Genomic DNA, 21,330 nt, shown 5'->3' on the forward strand with positions numbered 1-21,330 from the left:
AAAGGATTCAGGAATAATATCTCATAGTATGAGGGAAGTGTTCTCATAGTATGAGGTGCATTAATTAAAACAACAGAAAGAGGTATCAGAGTTGAAAGCAAAAATAGACATCACACATTTGTAATAAATATTTAAAAGATGCTTTCAATATTCACAATTAATTATGATTTGTATTTCTTAATTCTTCAATATTCTGCATATAAGGCACATTTGAAAATGACTAAAAATATAATTACCAGTAAAGAACAGGAATAATATACAGGAAAAACATTTTGACATAATAGCATTATGACTGGTGAAGTGAAGAACACTCATTATCTCATCATCATGGTTATTGGGTGGGATATATTAGGCAGCAATTTACCATTTTGTCCTCAAAGTTGATGTGTTATAAGATGGGAAAAAGGGCAAGCGTCAGGATTGAGCGAGTTTGACAAGGCCCAAATTGTGATGGCTAGAAGACAGGATCAGAGCATCTCCAGCTCTTGTGGGATGTTCCTGGTCTGCATTGGTCAGTATCTATCAAAAATGGTCCAAGGAAAAAACTGTGGTGAACCAGCAACAAGGTCACGGGCAACCAAGGCTCACTGATGCACATGGAGAGTAATCTGGAGTTTAAAAATTACCAGAGACATCAAAAACATGGTGTATATGAAACTGTATGGATTGAGTGCCAAGGAATCTGCTGTGTATTGCTGTGCAGCCCACAGTGATATGAACATGTTACCCAGCTTCACAAAATCTTTCCACAAATGTAATTAAAGTGTATTTTTACAAGACCTGCAGGTGGCACTACAGCATAACACATATACTGCAGGGTTATGGAGGGCCAAATCAGGAATTGTTATTGTTAACTTATTTTTTTATCTTGGATTATTTTGAAACCCTGAAATTAAATTAATTTTAGCACCAAACTGTTAATAAAACAGTTTAGTCCACATATGAACACACTATGGGACGTTAGGACGTGCTGTTGTACTTGGTTGCTTCATATCAGTATATATCATATAATTTTTGCTTATCAGTTTTGAAGTAATATAAAACGCCATCAGCAAGTACAGCATTACTGCTCTCAGTCATCATCATGAAATGTATTAATAGAAGAACAAAGTAAATTGAAGAAGCCATTTCAATAAACTCTTGTACATGTGCTGTACCTCATAATGCCTTTATTCCTGAGAAATTTATTTGTTCATTTTTATCTTTACGAGGATGACGTCATGATGCAAATGTGTATCCATGCAGTATTTATGTGCAGCCGAGCTGAGTGGAGCAGTCGAGTCTCATTAACACTCACCATGAAGATCTCACTCTCCTTATTCCTGCTACTGATCAGCTTTATCAGTGAGTTCTCAACTCAAACCTGGGATTCACTTTTTCTTTATCTGTATGTATCTGAATTAATATAGAATTTTTTACTTTCTTAAGCAGGTGTGAAATGTCAAAGTCTCGAGTCGTTACAAACCGCAGTGCTGAAGAAACCTGGAGAAACACTGAGTCTCTCCTGCAGAGGATCTGGGTTTACTTTTGGAAGCTATAACATGCACTGGATCAGACAGCAGGAGAACAAACCACTGGTGTGGATGGGGTATATCTATTATGATGCCAGTGGCACTGATTATAGTAAATCATTTGAAGGGAGAATAGAAATCACCAGAGATAATTCCAACAGCATGGTGTATCTGAAACTCTCTGGTGTGACAACAGAAGACACAGCTGTGTATTACTGCACACGACAAGCACAGTAGCAGAAATATGAGGAAACACTGTACAAAAACATCAGCGGTGCAGCTGATTCATTTCAGGTAGATAATAGGTTTAGGACACCAAATGTCTCATGCATTGAAATGATGGATCTTTGAGCAGCATTGTTTCCCAGTAAAACCTAATATCTATCAACAGTTTGCCAATTAACATATTGGTGTTCAGAAAATCTGTTTATTGATATCGTCTTTTATGAATAGCCAGTGAAAAATAATAAAGCCATTAATAGATCTCTTAATAAAAACTCCATTCATTATAAAGGATTTTGAGCCAGTGGTTAAATTCATATGAATTCACCAGACTCTGCAACCAATAAAGAAAGCAGTTAAAACCTCTGAAAAACTCTGATAGAATAATAAGGGAATCTTAAAATGTAACAATTTTAATCATTTCTACGATGACACTGAGACTGACTCTTATAGTCACATTTGAATAGAGTATGGCATTATTGAATACACAATACATACACCAAGACTGGAAATGAAAATGAATCATCGAATGAAACTTTAACTCTTAATCCCCCCAACCCCCCCACCCCCCACCCCATTTTATTCCTCGTTTAATGGGGTTGTAATCTAGTGTTTTTTTATTCACCATAAGAACACCTGACAGTCCCCACTCTCTCCATTCACAATGGTCTTAATCTTCTGATTGGTTAAAACATAACATCAAACATGAATCATAAATATTTAATAAAAATCCATGTGCAATATGAACTCTATCAGATTACAATATATGTACAATACAAGATTAGACACAGAGAGATTGAAAGTTTTCTTATATAGACAAATCGACCCAACACCCACTAAGATAAAAGGTGTCCCTATGCAAATGTGCTTCCCTGTTTTATATTTTTAAGCAACACAGACCAAGAGATTTTACTGATTCTGCTTCAACACACACCATGATCTCTACATCACTACTGCTGCTGCTGCTGGCAGCCGTACACTGTAAGTGTTTCTACATTTAACATAAAATACAGATTTGTTTATTTATAGCTTTTTGCTTTTATTACATGTAAATAACTTTTTTTTAACAGGTGGTCTCTGTGTTGAGCTGATCCAGACCGGTTCCACAGTATTAACCCCTGGTCAGTCATTGACTCTGACCTGTAAAGTGTCTTGATATTCAGTAACTGATGGCAGCTACTGTACAGCCTGGATACGACAACCTGCAGGAAAACCTCTGGAGTGGGTTGGAATGATATGTGGTGATGGTAACACTTACTACAGTGAGAAACTGAAAAGCAGGTTTCAGGTTACCAGAGACACGTCCAGCAACACAGTAACATTAACAGGACAGAACATGCAGGCTGAAGACACAGCTGTGTATTACTGCGCTCGTTACCACAGTGATACACGTCAACAACATCCCTGTACAAAAACATCATGTACAGTTTATAACAAAATATCCATAAGTCACACCCACTATTTATTTTTCAGAACCTGTACCTGAATCCCACAAATGATCTTATAAAGTTTTTTATTCTTTTATATAGTTTGTAGTGTTGACAAAAACAAAGTTCAATATTACATCTCCAACATTGCTCCTGTTCAGACAAATGAATCCATTAGACACATGACATCTGTATTGCTGCTCCATGTGAGAAGTGTTTTTTTTTTTTTTTTTTTTTTTTACAGCAAGAACCTTGTATTCCATTTCTTCCAAATTTCTCAATCTTGTTCAATGTTGAAACTTTTGTGCCACTACAGCATTTACTGTAGGTGATCTCTCTATTCATTAAAGAGATTAAACAGAATTACATACAGAATGTACATCTTGATTTAATGGAACAATTCATAAGTATTTCAATGGTGACCGAATGTCATAATTATATATACAAACCTCTTATTTATTTTATGGTACAGTGTATCAATATATACATTTAGGAGGATTTTTTATCATGCAGTTAAGGGTTACAAATCCTTTATGGGTTTTTAGTTTTTCATAACATAATTAGGGAGAATTTATTAGAAAGATTGGTTTTCTTTGGTTTTCAATTCATGTAGGTTTCTGGGATTAGATGTTTATTGTGAAGAAGCTTATACATTTTCTTGTCGAAATAATAATTATTACTTTATTAATAATTAGTTAAGGCTAAAGATAAACATGAAGCAAATTGAAGTAAAAGCAAAAATATGGTAAATAGTGATGCATTCATTATACAAAAATATTTTCTTCATAAGTGGCAATCAAACAATATTTTAATCAAATATTATTCATTAAATTATTCATTTGTTTTATTATGAACTTTTATTGAATGTCTATGAATTAGGTTATTTGGAGAAATGGTGTGCTCCTTAATAAAAGTCATAACACACTTAATGCAAATCTCCCCAACCTCAGACAGATATAAATACACTGCAAGTCCACAGCAGTCTGTGTGTTTGGTTGAGTACAGCAGAGGAATCATGAACTGGCCTCTTCTTCTTCTTCTGATATCCTCTGTGTCCTGTAAGTAAACACATATCTCCACACTTTAATCATCCTTTAGTATGGTCTATATTTCAGTCTGAGTTGAAGTGAAGTGTGTTTAATAGCATCTGTATGTTTTATTGCTCTCCTCTTCTCAGATGTGTGTGGCATCAGTCTGACCTCGTCTCCTGCTGAGGTAAAACCTCCGGGATCCTCAGTGAAGTTGTCCTGTCAGATTTCTGGCTATCAGCTCTCTAGCTATGGCACAGGCTGGATCAGGCAGCCTCCAGGAAAAGCCATGGTGTGGATCGGGATCATATGGGGTGGTGGAAGCATAGACTCTGGAGCTTCTTTTAAAAGTCGTTTCAGCATCTCCAGAGACACGAGCAAGAATGTGCTTTACTTGGATATCAGCAACCTGGTGGCAGAAGACACTGGTGTTTATTATTGTGCAAGGAGAGACACAGCTGTACACCTCAGTGAGAGGACTGTACAAAAACTAAAACTCTCCTATGTGTGATGTTTTTCACTTCAAATTCACATCCCATATACATACAGAAATATGAAATCATTAGAGATGAGATAAAATAATAATTTGTGTATATATTACCTTTTTTTGTATATTTATATACCTGCAGTCCCATTAGAACTGCATGAAATGTATGCTATTCATTACATTTTATATCCTCTGAGAGGCGCTCTTTCTCTACTTACACAATATCTTACTCAATATGTTGAGGTTCAAATGATTAAAAGATGAAAAGGACTGTACTAAAATCTATTTACAACATTGTTTTTAACTAAATACAGATCTATTATATCAGTGTGTCATGAAACCAGGCTGAATAATCCACACTGTTTGATGAACTAGTAAGTAAATTGCAGCAGTTCTTATATTTAGTGAATGTGGACATCTTTTTGTGTTGGCAGGAAATGCAGTGAGTCTTTACTTCTCCTGCACCTTTCTGAAAAACTAACAGTGTGACCTTACATGGAAATACCAGCAGCACAGTGACTCTGAGAGAAAAGAACATGTAGACTAAAGACACTGTGTATCACTGTGCTCGTTACCCCAAAGTGAGACACATCACCAACATCCCTGTACAAAAACATCCTATTCAGAAAACTGTGCAACACAACAATACAACAAAATACAACTTGATTTGATCAGTTTGGTTTGTATTGTCATGTTCCTCTAGATAAAATGTGGGAACTATATCTAAACGCTAGCTTCTAACATGTTGTTTAATTTAAATACAGTAATAATTTTGCAGTGCAGGAGCATCATTGACATTTGGACAGTCCATATATGATTACTTCATTTCCCAAATCTATTTCACCTGCATCTTCATCAGTAGTTTGACATCATGAAAAGGTTATCTTTATGTGTAACTTGTTCAGATTTAACTTGTTAATATTTTCACTTGGGTTATTTTGAAACATCAAACTAAACTAACACTGAATTGTAAATGAAAGAGTTTAATACACATGTAAACACACACTATTTGACGATAGGAGGCGCTGTTGTACTGTGTTGCAAGATACCATTATATAATTTCTGCTTTTCAGTTTTGCAGTCATATAAAACACCAACAGCAACTACAGTATTGCTGCTCCCTGTCATCATCATGGAATTCATTAACAAAAGAATCAAGTAAAGTGAGAAAGACATTTCTATAAAATCTTTTACATGTGCTGTACCTCATAAAGCCTTTATTCCTGACAAAATCACTTGTTCACTTTTCTTTTCACAAGGATGACGTTGTGATGCATATGTGTGTCCATGCCGTATTGATGTGCAGCTGAACTGAGTAGAGCAGTCAAGTCCCAAACACTCACCATGAAGATCTCACTCTCCATATTCCTGTTATTGATCAGCTTCATCAATGAGTTCTCAACTCAAACCTGGAATTCACGCCTTTATGTTTGAAGACACAGCTGTGTATTACCCTAATTTCATGGAAAAATTCATAAGGATTTCAAAGAAACAAGATGACCTACATTTGAACCAAAAAACTCTATGATTGTAATGTGTATAAAGATGTACACTTAGAAAACAGTACTACTGATATGGTCCGAGCTTTAACTCGCTAATTACATAAACAAGGGTTCTTGCGAGAACATGGTTCTACACAATGTTCAGTCGTTATAATCATCCACTCATCTCTACACTGAGCAGCCTGTGGTTGTGGATTTAATACATCCATAGTGGTCATGGACACTCCCTATTCAAATAGAGTCTGCTATAAACAGCATGTTCTTGGCTCTTCTAGTTTCCAGTGAGCTCTGTGATAGATATCACTCCCATTTACTTTAAATCTAGGTGAAGAACATCTCAGAGAAGGATGATTTTAGGACATTGTATTTTATTTGGACTCCTTTCGTGTAAGTTTTAGACTTTTTCCATGTAATGATTACTAGTAAAAATGAGCCATTCTGTACTTATAAGCATTATAATATGACATAACCTAGTTCTACTCTTCTCTTCCAGATTCTTATGGACAGTCCCTGACCTCATCTGCTTCTGTGGTGAAGAGACCTGGAGAGTCAGTCACTGTGTCCTGTACTGTCTCTGGATTCTCAATAAGTGGCTACTAAATGAACTGGATCCGTCAGAAACCAGGAAAAGGACTGGAGTGGATTGGATACATTGACAGTGGCAGTGGCACCAGCACTTGGTTCGCTCAGTCTCTACAGGGCCAGTTCTCCATCACTAAAGACACCAATAAAAACATGCTGTATCTAGAAGTGAAGAGTCTGAAAGCTGAAGACACGGCTGTTTATTACTGTGCAAGACGCACACTGACACAACAGACTGCAGAGCCGTACAAAAACTTACACAAGCACGTCCTCATGAGCTGTAAATATTCCCTCAGCAGGAAACTGAACCCCAGAGACATTTATTATAAACAAAAGGGGTTTAATTTTCTCTTTCTCCTTTAATAACAGTCAAATTTTTCTTTAAGAGAATCTCTGGTTGTTGCTGAAGGCTGAAGAAAGCACTGTTTAATGAATTAGTATGTAAATAGTAGTAGTTGTTAGATTTAGTAAATGTGAACATGTTTTTACTTTGGCAGGAAATGCAGTGTGTCTTTACTGTTACTGTATCTTTATGAAAAACTGAACTCTGTCATACTTATCAACCCTTAAATAAAATATTTAAGTTAAATTAAGTATATAAACTTGGTTGTAAGTGTTTTTATAATGTACAATTTCCTCTGTTATTGATGTATAAATGCAAGAAGTTGGTAAAGAGTGTTTGGAAATGATTTGATTCTCCACAAGATGCACTGAGGCTATACATCAGTGCTGTTTTCAAATCGGATTGATCAAAAGACAATCATTCATATTCCCTATTTGAAGCTAACTCAGCCATTAGGGTTGAAAGTGCACTCTTAGTGCCGGGCCCAGGCCTGGATAAATAAGAAGGGTTGCGTTAGGAAGGGCCTCCAGCGTAAAACGTGCCAAATTAAATATGCGGATCATGAATCAGACATTCATACCGGATCGGTCGAGATATTGTTAGCCAACATGGTACCGGTGGAAATTGGGCTACTGTTGGCTGAAGAAGGGGCAGGAGAGAAGGAAGACATCTAAAGAGACAGCAGGAAATGGAGAAGTGTAGTAGAGTGGAGGTTTGGGTGGGCACTTTAAATGTTGTTACTATGATTGGTAAGGGGAGAGAGGTAGCTTATATGATGGAGAGGAGAAAGGTAGATATGGTGTGTTTAGGAGACAAAGTGGAAAGGGAGTAAGGCCAGAAACATTGGAGGTGTTTAAACTGTTCTATTATAGTGTGGATGGAAAGAAAAATGGTGTAGGGGTAATCCTGAAGGAAATCATGAAAACACACTATAGGACAATAGGAGGCGCTGTTGTACTGTGTCGTTACAAACCACAGTGCAGACGAAACCTGGAGAAACACTGAGTCTCTCTGGGTTTACTTTTGGAAGATACCAAATGCACTGGATCAGACAGCAGGAGAACAAATAACTGGTGTGGGTGGGACGTTTGGGAAGGTGAAACTGAATGCTAATTCCTTTAACAATAGAAATCAAAAGAGATAATTCCAGTAGCATAGTGATTAATTTCTTTTACATAATAAGTTTGACACCAAACCTCTTCTGCATTGAAAGGCATGAGCAACATTGTTTCCCAGTATAATCTAATATATATCAAAAGACTGCCAATTCGTTTTTGTTTATATATATATATCAATTCATTAACAAATAGCCAGAGAAAAATAACAGCCATAACTAGATCTCTAAATAAAAACAAAATATCAAATCAAGGATTGTTCTTAGCTATTGTTTAAATTGATATGTATTAACTAGACTCTCTAACCAAAAAAGAAACCAGTTAAAGCCTCTGAAAACACTGACACTGATAGAACAATATGGGGCTCTTGTGCTTTGTTTCTCCTGAAATCTAACAGTTACAATTCAGAATCATTACTATGATATGTTTACGTGAGACATCAAACACTAAGATTGTCTCTTTTAGACACCTTTTTAACAAAGTCTGTGATTACTGAATACATAAACCGAGACTGGAAATGAAAATGAATCATTAAATAAGGTTTTGAATATTCAGGATGGTGAGATTTGTATCTGGAACTCTGCTTCATCCTATCACACTGTCATTGCTTATTTTCCTGGAACAGCAGCCCCTGCTCTGTTTTATTTCTTATTTAATGGGGTTATAATTTTCTATAATAGTTTTCTTATTCACCTGAAAACACCTGACAGTTCATAACCCCCTCATTCACCTGTCTTAATTTTCTAATTTGTTAAAACATAAAATCAAACAGGAGATATTTAAAAAAAATACAAACTACTGCATATGTTCAATACTAGATTAGACAAATCCATCAAATGTCCCCTAAGATAAGGAGTGTCTCTATGCAAATGTACTTCCCTCTTATATATTTAAGCAACACACACCAAGAGCTTTTACTGATTCTGCTTCAACACACACCATGATCTCTACATCACTACTACTGCTGCTGCTGGCAGCCGTACACTGTAAGTGTTTCTACATTTGACATATAATGCAGTTTTGGATAATTTTGCACTAAAAAGCTTTTTCTTTAACAGGTGGTCTCTGTGTTGAGCTGATCCAGACCGGATCCACAATATTAACCCCTGGTCAGTCACTGACTCTGACCTGTAAAGTGTCTGGATATTCATTAACTGATAGCAACTACTGTACACACTGGATACGACAACCAGCAGGAAAAACTCTGGAGTGGATCGGACGCATATGTAGTGGCGGTGGCACTGACTACAGTGAGAAACTGAAAAGCAGGTTTCAGGTTACCAGAGACACGTCCAGCAGCACAGTAACATTAACAGGACAGAACATGCAGACTGAAGACACAGCTGTGTATTACTGCGCTCGTGAACCACACAGTGATACACATCAACAACATCCCTGTACAAAAACACCTTGGTATATTATAACAAAAGATGTGTTTTGTGAACATTCTATTTATCGGAAAAATAAATACAAATAATCTTACAGGGTTTAATCTGACAGTGTCAGACTCACACTTACACAAGCACGTCTTTATGAGCTGTAAATATTCCCTCAGCAAGAAACTGAACCTCTGAGACATTTATTATAAACAAAAAAGGGGTCACTTTTCTTTTCATTATCTCTGGCTGTGCTTAACATGGAAAATAAACATGAAAGCAAAACGCAAAGTTGTACTGCAGAGTTGTACAAAAGAGTTGAACAGTGCTCATCATTTTTTGAATCTCTGTTTGGTTGTTTTATTTTACAGAAAAATCTAGATAAAATATTGGAACACTACCCAATCATTTATAGTACCAGTCCTGCACAAGTGCCAGCTCCAAACATGCTCCTTAATTTTAATACAATAATAATTCTGCAGTGCAGCAGCTTCATGGGCATTTGGACAGTCCGTATATGATCACACACATACAGTTCCCTTTCAGGAAATAACATTTCCCACAAAGCGCTTCGTGAACAAACAGAAACTGGCGCTGGCTTCACTCCATGTACGTTTTATAGCTTCCTGGTCGTGACGTCACCCCGCCGGGGACGGCCTGCCTCCAATTTTGACTGATTGCACACATTATTTCAGAGAAAGGACAATGTGACCGCGTTCCCAAAGCATTACGATGCAGCGTCTCATTGCCTCAAAAAACGAGGGTTACATACGTAACCTTGAGGCGTATATGATGTTCCTTTTTCCTCACATCCAGTACATTACATTCTGAAAAAATAAATAAGGATAATAAAAATCAAAGTATGCTGAAAAAGTAAGTTGTAAAGATAAAATATGATTTTACTCATTTGTTGCTTTTTATCGTCTTTATTTTCTGGATACAAGATTTTTATTACAACATGATGACGAGACAACAATATATTTGTTCTTGCTTTTTGCTTTTAAATTGAATTAATCTAATCGAACTGAACAGTGAACTGAAATGTTTTCAACTTAATCCACTGATGATAGGAGGTAACTGTATGTGGATTAACATGTACGTTGTCTGGATATTAATGATGGTCTGAGATTACTTACAACTTACTTTTATAACTATATATGAAGGAAACAAAGCTCAAAGTCAATACACTTTCATATCTGGGTGTATAAAATAAAATAATAATATTTACTATAATTTATGCTCACATAAGCAAGTTTATTAGAGATTTTACAATATAATGTCTTATGAGAGAATTACTGTACGTGAGGATTTCGACGTACAGTTTCCATGAGTAAGGAGGTTTGAAATCATTCGCAATCCAAAATGTAATTATATATTCAGTCTATAATAAATACAAACCAAGTTAACCACCAATTAACATGAGCAAATGTGTATGCAAAATACCCCCTTACAGCTACATAGAGAAACCTCAGGCTCAGTCACTGTGGACTCTGGAGAATTCAGCACTGCTTTCAGTTCAGCCATGTTCCTTCCATTGTTACTGCTGCTGGCAACTTCATCCTGTGAGTTTCCCTTCAGTGATGAACTCAGAGCTGCTAGTAAATGATTGCAGTTCTGTCCTACTTTATATATATTTGTGACTGAAATTGTGACATCTCTTGTTATTTGTTACAGATGTGGAATGTGCAGTAGAACTCACTCAGGTCTCCTCAGTGATGTTAAAGCCAGGAGATTCTTTAACCCTCAGCTGTAAAGTATCCGGTTACTCTGTTACTGATGACAGCTACGCCACAGCTTGGATACGACAACCTGCAGGGAAAACGCTGGAATGGATAAACCACATTTGGGGTGGTGGATCAATTGGTCAGAAAGATTCTCTGAAAAGCAAGTTCAGTATTTCTAAAGACGGCTCCAGCAGCACAGTGACTCTGAGAGGACAGAACATGCAGACTGAAGACACAGCTGTATATTACTGCGCTCGAACACCAGACACACACTGATACTTCCACTTAGGTGTCAATACAAAAACTGTAGTCACACTATTAGCTCACATTTTCATCATCAGTGTATTAGATCTAAAGAAACATTGAGATTAATACTGAAACCTGCAACTTTCCTTCAACTTTTCCTGAAATCTTCTCTCTTAGAAATAAGGAGGTATTGCTTAGAGCAAACAGATATTATGTTGCAAGTCATTGATAATGATATCAGCAGCACAGTTTAGTGTTATTTACTTTTAGCAAGGGTTGCGATATCAACAATTTCAAGTGTTCTTTGTTCATTTGTGTAGCCACCATATGTCATTAAAGTTATAAATATGCGATAATAAAACATAAGAATAAACTCACATGGGTGTTAAAAAAAATATGAACAGCTAATTTTATGTGAGAATTTAGCAACTATGTAGTATGTGTATTTTATGTGTTTAATTATTTCATTAGGAACTTTTTGTATTGTGTCTTCAATGGCATTAACAAACATATCACAGAGTAAAGGACAAGCACCATCAAAAACTCAGGGTTATAAATATATTATTAAAATAAGTTAAATAATTTACTACTCAGCTGAGATCTTTATCTCTATTGAACTTTGTTGATTCAAATACTTGAATTTATATTTTCTTTAGCTCCATGTAAGATTTTATATAGAGCAGGAACGTTGTAACATTGTTGTACCTCTAGGGGGCAGTCTGTACAAACTCATCCATCTTAATCGGTTTCTGTCTGCACATTGGGAAGACAGTCCTTTTCACACTTTGCTATGACTGCATTTAGTATCATGACCTTCTGAACATCATGATTAGGAACATGCAGTATTTGGTTTTATGGAAAATTAGATGTTTTTTGGACTCATTTCATATAAGTTTCGGACTTGATGTGATGATTACTAGGAACATGAGCCATTCTGTCCTTATAAACATTATAATATAATATTACCCAGTTCTTCTCTTTTCATGTAGATTCTTATGGACAGTCCCTGACCTCCTCTGCTTCTGTGGTGAAGAGACATAAGGAGACAGTCACTGTGTACTGTGCTGCCTCTGGATTCTCAATAAGTGGCTACTACATGAGTTGGATCCTCCAGAAACCAGGAAAAGGACTGGAGGGGATCGGATTCATTGACAATGGCAGTGGCACCAGCACTTGGTTCGCTCAGTCTCTGCAGGGCCAGTTCTCCATCACTAAAGACACCAATAAAAACATGCTGTATCTAGAAGTGAAGAGTCTGAAAGCTGTTTATTACTGTGACTGCAGAACTGAACAACTTACACAAACACGTCTTCATGAGCTGTAAATATTCCCTCAGCAGGAAACTGAACCCCAGACACATTATTTATAAACAAAAGGGGTTTTATTTCTCCTTTTCTCTTCCTCAGTCAATATTTCTGTGGAAAATACCAGTATTTTCTTTTCATTATCTCTGACTGGTGCTTAAGGCTGAAGAAAACATGAAGCAAAATGAAGTAAAAGCAAAAACATGGTAAATGGTGATGCATTCATTATAAAAAATATTTTCTTCATTAGTGACAATACAACCATATTTAAACTAAATATTATTAATACAATTATTTATGTGTTTATTTATGTACTTTAGTGATTTTCTATGAATTAGGTTATTTGGAGAAATGCTGTACTCCTTAAAAAAAATCCACAACACACTTAATGCAAATCCCCCCAACCTCAGACAGATATAAATACACTGCAAGTCCACAGCAGTCTGTGTGTTTGGTTGAGTACAGCAGAGGAATCATGAACTGGCCTCTTCTTCTTCTTCTGATATCCTCTGTGTCCTGTGAGTAAACACGTATCTCCACACTTTAATCATCCTTTAGTATGGTCTATATTTCAGTCTGAGTTGAAGTGAAGTGTGTTTAATAGCATCTGTATGTTTTATTGCTCTCCTCTTCTCAGATGTGTGTGGCATCAGTCTGACCTCATCTCCTGCTGAGGTAAAAGCTCCCGGATCCTCAGTGAAGTTGTCCTGTCAGATTTCTGGCTATCAGCTCACTGACTATGGCACAGGCTGGATCAGGCAGCCTCCAGGAAAAGCCATGGTGTGGATCGGGATCATATTGGGTGGTGGAAGAATAGACTCTGGAGCTTCTTTTAAAAGTCGCTTCAGCATCTCCAGAGACACGAGCAAGAATGTGCTTTACTTGGATATCAGCAACCTGGTGGCAGAAGACACTGGTGTTTATTATTGTGCAAAGACACACAGCTGTATACCTCAGTGAGAGGACTGTACAAAAACTAAACCTCAAATATGTGTGATGTTTTTCACTTCAAATTCACATCCCATATACATACAGAAATATGAAATCATTAGAAAGAAGATAAAATAATCATTTGTGTATATATCTCCTTTTTTGTATATATTTATATACCTGCAGCCCCATGAGAACGGCATGAAAAGTATGCTTTTCATTACATTTTATATCCTCTGAGAGGCACTCTTTCCCTACTTACACAATATCTTACTCAATATGTTGAGGTTCAAATGATTGAGAGATGAAAATGACTGTACTAAAATCTATTTACAACATTGTTTAAAACTATTACGTTACAGATCTATTATTTCATGAAACCAGGCTGAAGAATCCACACTGTTTGATGAACTAATAAGTAAATTGTAGCAGTTCTTATATTTAGTGGATGTGGACCTGTTTTTACATTGGAGGGAAATGCAGTGTGTCTTTACTTCTCTTGCACCTTAATTAAACACTAAACTCTGTCATAGATTTTATCCTTCGTAAGATGAATTCCCTTCTCAAGATTTAAATATGTTTTAAATATATTCTCCTCCCATCATCAGCACATAAGCAAATCCACGTATCAGGGCTGGACATCACTCTATTTATGTGATGTGAAGGTTAAACTCTGTTAAACTTTGGAGAACAGAGAAGACCCCAGTACAAACATCACCCACCATGTTCTCTACATCTCTACTGCTCCTGGTGGCAGCTGCTTTCTGTGAGTGTTTTATCCAATTCATTCATTTACTCAACGAGCAATAAATGTGCAATGTATATTGTGTGAGATTTCACCATGTGTTTCCCTCCACAGATGTGCATTGTGAGGAACTGACTCAGCCTGCTTTCATGACAGTCCAGCCAGGCCAGAGTCTCTCCATCAACTGCAAGGTTTCATATTCAGTTACGAGCTATTATACAGCTTTTATCCGACAACCTGCAGGAAAAACTCTGGAGTGGATTGGAAGCATTGCTGGTGGGACTACCTATTATAGTGACAAACTGAAAAATAAGTTCAGCCTCTCCAGTGACACGTCTACTTACACAGTTACAATTTGAGGACAGAACATGCAGACTGAAGACACAGCTGTGTATTACTGCGCTCGTCACCCCACAGTGATACACATCACCAATATCCCTGTACAAAAAAATCCTGTACAGTGTACATTATAACTGAATCAACACAAGACACAACATTTACTTACAAGTCTAATGTTCATACAAAGCAACTGTTCATCCACAAAATCAGAAATTCAGCATTTAATCAGTTTAGTGTGTGTTGTGTCATGTTTCAACATAAACAGTGGACAAAGTCCCAAGTGAAAAGTGCTCATCATGTAATAAAACTCTCTGTGGTCATTTTATTATACATAAAATTCTAGATAAAATTTGTGATCTATTTCCAAACACATACAATTGTTTGACAGGATGAAGAGGGTATCATTATGTGTAACTTGCAATTTTTTTCCACTTGGATTATTCTGAAACCTTAAATGAAATTAATCTAAACACTTGAAAGGTAAATTAAACAATTTAGTTCCCATGTAAACACACTATAGCGCGATAGGAGGCGCTGTGGTATTGTGTTGCCATTAACTAATTTCTGTTTTTCAGTTTTAAAGTCCTATAAAAACATCAGCAAGTACAGCATTACTCCTCCCTGTTATCTTCGTGAAATTCATTAATCAAAGAACAAATTAAAGTGAAGAAGTAATTTCTGTTAACTCTTGTACATGTGCTTTACTCTATCTAGCTAGCTTGCCCGGGAAAGGGTTTGTTCACCACTTCTAGACTAGTGAATATGAGCTGTACCACTGGGTTACAGCTTCTGAGGAGCGGTGCAAAATATGATTATGCATCTATGGTGAGTAGGTTGTATTTTATTTAAAAGTTTCTGTTTCTGTCATGTTGTTAGACAAATATTGATTCTGAACTGCTCCAGATGATGTAGGTGGCACAATTGAGGTTGTAGTGTAAAGGTTTGACGCTTGCTTTATTTACATGTAGAAGACCAGCAGGCAAGTTCAGTATTTCTAAAGATGTTTTCAGCAGCACAGTGACTCTGAGAGCTTCTTTTAAAAGTTGCTTTAGCAAGAATGTGCTTTACTTGAATATCAGCAACCAGCAAGAGACAACACTTCTCTAAGACTAATGCTACATCTATAACGTTGTTCTGCATTGTACACACTATTATGATTACATCACTAATAAAAGCATGTTTTATTGTAATATGTTTGGCTAACAAAAATCACCTCAACAAATGATACTGTGTGTGTGATCATGTGTGAGAAAGTATGAGAACATTTTGTTACTAAACGTTATCCTCAAACATAGATAATAACTTTTACACTTCTTGATTTTACACTAATACTTTAATATGTTTGTGTTCAATTGTGTTCAATTCAATAAAAAAAAAACATATTCCATAGCTTTACTGCAGGTTGGACTGTGTAAAGTGTTTGTTTGTATCAGTTATAGAACCTCCACACACACGTGTAAATGTTTTTGAACCTATAGAGGGCAGTAGCTCACTTCTACTGAGGTCCAGGTCATGACACTTGCAAACCATTATAAAAATATCTATCTATCTATCTATCTATCTATCTATCTATCTATCTATCTATCTATCTATCTATCTATCTATCTATCTATCTATCTATCTATCTATCTATCTATCTATCTATCTATCTATCTATCTATCTATCTATCTATCTATCTATCACACCCACACTATATAAATATGGGATGTAACTGTGACGTATCTCTGCACTGAAAACTGATTCTGTGGAATGTTTTTGATTTTTAACCTCACACAGTAACCTCATGGCTCTTTCAACTGTTCATGGGGAATCATCTTCAGCAGTAGCAAGTAGTCTTCTGTCGAAAAGAACTAAGATGCATGTTTAACTCAATGGGGGGTGGAGGTGGCGCAAAAGGGAGCGAGAGAAAAACATACATTATCCTTAGGTAGGTATACTTATTGTTAAGGCCAATGTGAAGGGTGATCATGGTGCAAGCTATCTATGACACGTTAACTGAAAGGCAGAGTCAGAGGGTAATTGAGAGCTCAAAAACTACCTTCAACAAACATTAGTGAACCCAGGAGAGTGAGGAGACAAAAGCAAACAAATATCTCATATCTACCAAAACACTCTATAACACTAAATGTTTTTAGAAGATCCATTTTTCATTACTGCATGCACCAGAAGTGTTTTATTCCCCTTTATCTCAGCCCTTTCCATTCAACATTATCTTAGATATTTTAAAAAATATATTATTTTTATACTGGATTGTGTGCAACACACGCTTGTTCTTCTTCTCAATTATGTTCTAGCAGCTATAATCAGACATTCTCTCACCAGCTTCACTTTTGTCTCAGTCATGACCTTCATGTTATGGAGAAAATGGAAAGTTCAGTGTTCTAAAGGCTGCTGCTACATTAATAAAAACATACTGATCATTACAAAAGGGTGACACTAAAGACTCCGGTAAATTTTCTGGGTTTTCAATATCCAACTACTGTTTTCATTGGATTAGACAAATCCCATCCATGCTTTTGGAACATATTGGATATGTGTGTAGCAGGAGCTTAAATAAAAGCCAGACTTGAAAGCTCAGAGGTCTAAAACTGAGATTTCTTAGACTGTAGTGATTAGGATTCAAATCCTGCTTTTAAAGCTTCTTTAAAAAAAATTACAATTCCAGTGCAGCCAGATCATTCAGCAGACTAAAGCTGTGGTGTCACTGACTGGCAATTCAAGTTTTAATCGTACTTCAGAAACTTTATTAATTATTTATTTTTGCGATTGTACCCCATAAACATCACCCTCATGTCTGCTGGAGTAGCACAACAAAAGTTAAACAACTTTCGATCCCCGTTTATATGATACGTGTGTTTTCTCTTCTTGGGTTCCACAAGAGGATGAAAACAATTAGAGGTTTAAAAAAAACAAGCATTAAGTGTCTTCCCCGGTAGCTTGGCTGGTTAACCCTCTCATAGTGTTGTTGTGGTGTTGAGGTTCTAGGTTCAAACCCCCCATGAATGGTGTGTGAATTCTTTGGTCTCTTTTCCTGCATGATGAACAAATAAATATTAAAAACAAGCAAATTTCTTGTCTTTGTTTGTGGCTCAGTTGGTTTAGACCTGAATTAGTTGTAATTGTGCTTCTCTGTTTCATGGTTCAAATCCAAACTGAAGCTTTTTGGTCTCAATAAAACCTGGGGATGGTTTATGTAAACGTTAGTATTTTGTATTATTTAAGTCAAGAGAAGGACAATAATGCAATGGACGTATTATAAAAAAATTTAATATGATGATAAGGATGTATTGAGATATATAGAAATATATAAATGTATAATGTAGGAAAGTAGGATGAATAAGAATAGTAAAAGACCGGACTTTCTCTCTCTTTCTTTCTTTCTGCCGGAGTTTACAGTCCCACCCAAGCACAGCACCTACTGCTCAGTGGCGGCCTTGAACCGAGGTTCAGTACCCGCAATGGGTATCGACGCTTAACCCACCGAGCTATCGGAGCTGACCAGTCTCTCTCCTTTTTTTAGGGGGTTTATCTTCTGTTCTACACCACTACTAGAGAGAACTTTGTTATAAAGAACAAAACAATTGAAGAAGCTCTAACATTACCTGAAGTGAGGTTTGAACCTTTGTTCCAGATATCAGTAAGCACCAGTATTAACCTACTGAGCCATCAGCCTTTGCACATCTTGAAGGTTTTAAAAAATAAGTTCAGCCTCTCCTGTGACACGTCTACTAACACAATAACAATTCGAGGACAAAACATGCAGACTGAAGACACAGCTGTGTATTACTGCGCTCGAGACTCACAGTGATACACATCACCAACATCCCTGTACAAAAACATCCTGTACAGTGTACATTATAACAGAATCTATTGTATTAACTGGATACATAAACCTGCTGGGAAAACACTGGAATGGCTTGGATATCTGTGTAGTCGTTGGTAGCACTGATCTAAAAAGCACAATGAAGCTCAAGATTAGTTTCAGGCATGACACATCCATCAGTACAGTTTATTTAAGAGGACAAAACTTTCAGACTGAGAACACAGCTGTATATTACTGCACCAGACACACAGCACTACAAACTTCCTGCATCCCTGTACAAAAATATCCATGTTATTTTCATCTCTCTGCAGTACACTTGTCACCTCAACATAGAATTATTTGTTTTCCTGAGGTGGAAATACAGTTAATCCACCATTAGAAACATGTCAATTCCAAAGCTTTTCTGCTGTAAAGTGTTTGTTGGTATCAGTGATGGAAGTTCTACAAACTCAACTCAGTCCAAAACGCACATCTGCAAGAAGAGAAAAAAAGTGTAAATATTTTTTGCACCAATAGATGGCAGTAGCTCACTTCTACTGAGGTCCAACTAATGAAACTTGCTTGGAATGAGAAAAGACACAAGTATTATCTCTCAGAACCAGGAGCAGAAGCTTCATCTGCATAACAACAGCAATAACACACCCAACATATCAATTCAGACAACTTGAACATATAATAATTATACATAGACAGTGCTGAAAAACATCTAATCAAATATACACATTTACATTAAATATTCACATGACAAATGAAAAAGTGTTTAAACTGGAAGAGAAAATATAAAAAAAAAAATATTTAAATGTATGAAAATTATTAAGTTACAAGAGCTCTGAATGTCACTTGGATGTACACCAATGATTATAAACACCAGTCTTCAAAACGTCCAAAGAGCTTTCAAGATAAGATTTGTTCAAGACAAAAGGGTATTGTGGTGGAAAAGCAGTTCATACAATACCATAAGAAGTAATGAAAACTAAGTGACATTACATTTTAAAGTCTCTGAAAACACTGAGACTGATAGAACAAGAGAAGCTCCTGTGCTTTTTGTCTTCTGAAATGTAACAATTCAGAATAATTTCTATGTGTTTGTGAGAACACTGAGACACATTTGTGTTGTTCAGTGATTATCAGTGATCAGAAAGCTTCATGTAGTTCTGGGTGTTACAGTGACACACAGTGATGGACTAAAAGGACATCATATCTAATGAGTAAAGAGCAGTTATTGACTTGACAGCATGAAACACAGCTGGAGTCTTACAGGAACTGTTTTCTCTTCATGGCTATTCCTATTTAAATATTCTGATGTCTCTAGTGGGCGTGTCATGCAAACCAAATCCTGCCTTTAAACCATTTATGCTGAAACATTCAGCTCGACAACACAGCAGCAGTTTGTGTTCATTTCAAACAGGAATTGTGTTCATTCTTTGAGATGGGACCAGGAAGAGTTTTGAGTTATTTTACTCTAGCAATGTTTATTCAATGTTGGTATTTTTATTTATTTCATATAAACATTTTCATGATTTTTCATACTTTTTCCTCACACTTTACTTTGTGTATTGTTGTTTTTCAGATTCCTGCAGTCAGACACTAATTGAGTCTGATTCAGTGATCATTAAACCAGATCAGTCTCATAAACTGACCTGCACAGCTTCTGGATTCCAATTTGATGACTATGCCATGGCTTGGATCAGACAGGCACCTGGAAAAGGGATGGAATGGCTTGCATTAATCTCATGGAACAGTGGAAGCATATATTACTCCAATGCAGTTAAAGGCCGCTTCACTATCTCCAGAGACAACAGTAAGATGCAGGTGTATCTGCTATTGAACAGCGTGAGGACAGAAGACACTGCGGTTTATTACTGCGCTCGAAGAGACACAGTGACTGGAACTGAGGAAGCAGCTGTACAAAAACCACACAAACACACATTTTCCACACAGCATTTTATTGAACAAATCTTTACTGTTGTCATTAAAACACAGGATGAATGTAATCACCCTCTTTCTGTGAGTGATAAACTGCTCATGTCTTTACAATAATTTTTATTTAAAACCAGAAACAAATGAATGTGTTTTATAGAGGGGAAAATTGTTCTTTCATTGTTAGAAGGTGAAATTTTACTGCAGTATTTAGCTTCATTAGAGGTTAGATGGTACAAACAAATCAAATACACACAACAGCCTGCAACTTAACACTAAGCAATACAGGAAAATATCTAATATAAAACATTTGTTTCTTAATAAGTTAATGAACTAAAGCAAAGCATAATAAAATGTCAGACTTTTACACAAACACATACACACCCTTCACCTTTCAGTAACTCAGTACTACAATAAATTATATAGATAGCTGTTCTATCAGCTGATTTTACTTTGACATATATAAACAATCGTGGGTCACAGTGTTAATGAAGCACCTGAGCAGAAAACACTGTAATCTAACTATAATTCTGCATCACTAATATCAAATGAACTACATTTGTCCTCTAATGTACTTTAGAATTGTTGATGTTTTACCTGAATATCAGAATGTTTCTTATAGTCTGAACTCCTCTAGGGGCTGGACATGCAAATGAGATGTTCCCTTTATATAAGCACAGAGTTCAGCTGCATTATTTTCACTTA

At 36.3% G+C, this 21,330-nt stretch overlaps 1 protein-coding gene and 1 long non-coding RNA gene across 6 annotated transcripts in view; both read left to right on the forward strand.

Annotated features, from left to right (window-relative positions):
- The window catches only part of LOC310740035 (uncharacterized protein), a 208,258-nt gene that overhangs the window by 37,032 nt on the left and 149,896 nt on the right, over positions 1 to 21,330 (forward strand). The window contains exons 1-2 of one of the 5 annotated variants that reach the window (XM_083566392.1): positions 3,383 to 4,218; positions 4,338 to 4,648. The exons of the other annotated variants lie outside the window; for them this stretch is intronic. Coding sequence (XP_083422518.1) covers positions 4,572 to 4,648 — 77 coding nt within the window. The 5' untranslated portion in view covers positions 3,383 to 4,218; positions 4,338 to 4,571. Of the gene's footprint in view, positions 1 to 3,382; positions 4,219 to 4,337; positions 4,649 to 21,330 lie in introns of those variants that run through there. 5 annotated transcript variants of the gene reach the window in all.
- LOC310740062 lies at positions 2,651 to 3,070 on the forward strand. The gene is made up of 2 exons (XR_014537556.1): positions 2,651 to 2,714; positions 2,804 to 3,070. It is a non-coding gene; the product is annotated as an uncharacterized lncRNA (long non-coding RNA).

The sequence above is a fragment of the Silurus aristotelis genome, assembly GCF_946808225.1.
Source record: "Silurus aristotelis genome assembly, chromosome: 17".
Classification (NCBI taxonomy): Eukaryota; Metazoa; Chordata; class Actinopteri; order Siluriformes; family Siluridae; genus Silurus; species Silurus aristotelis.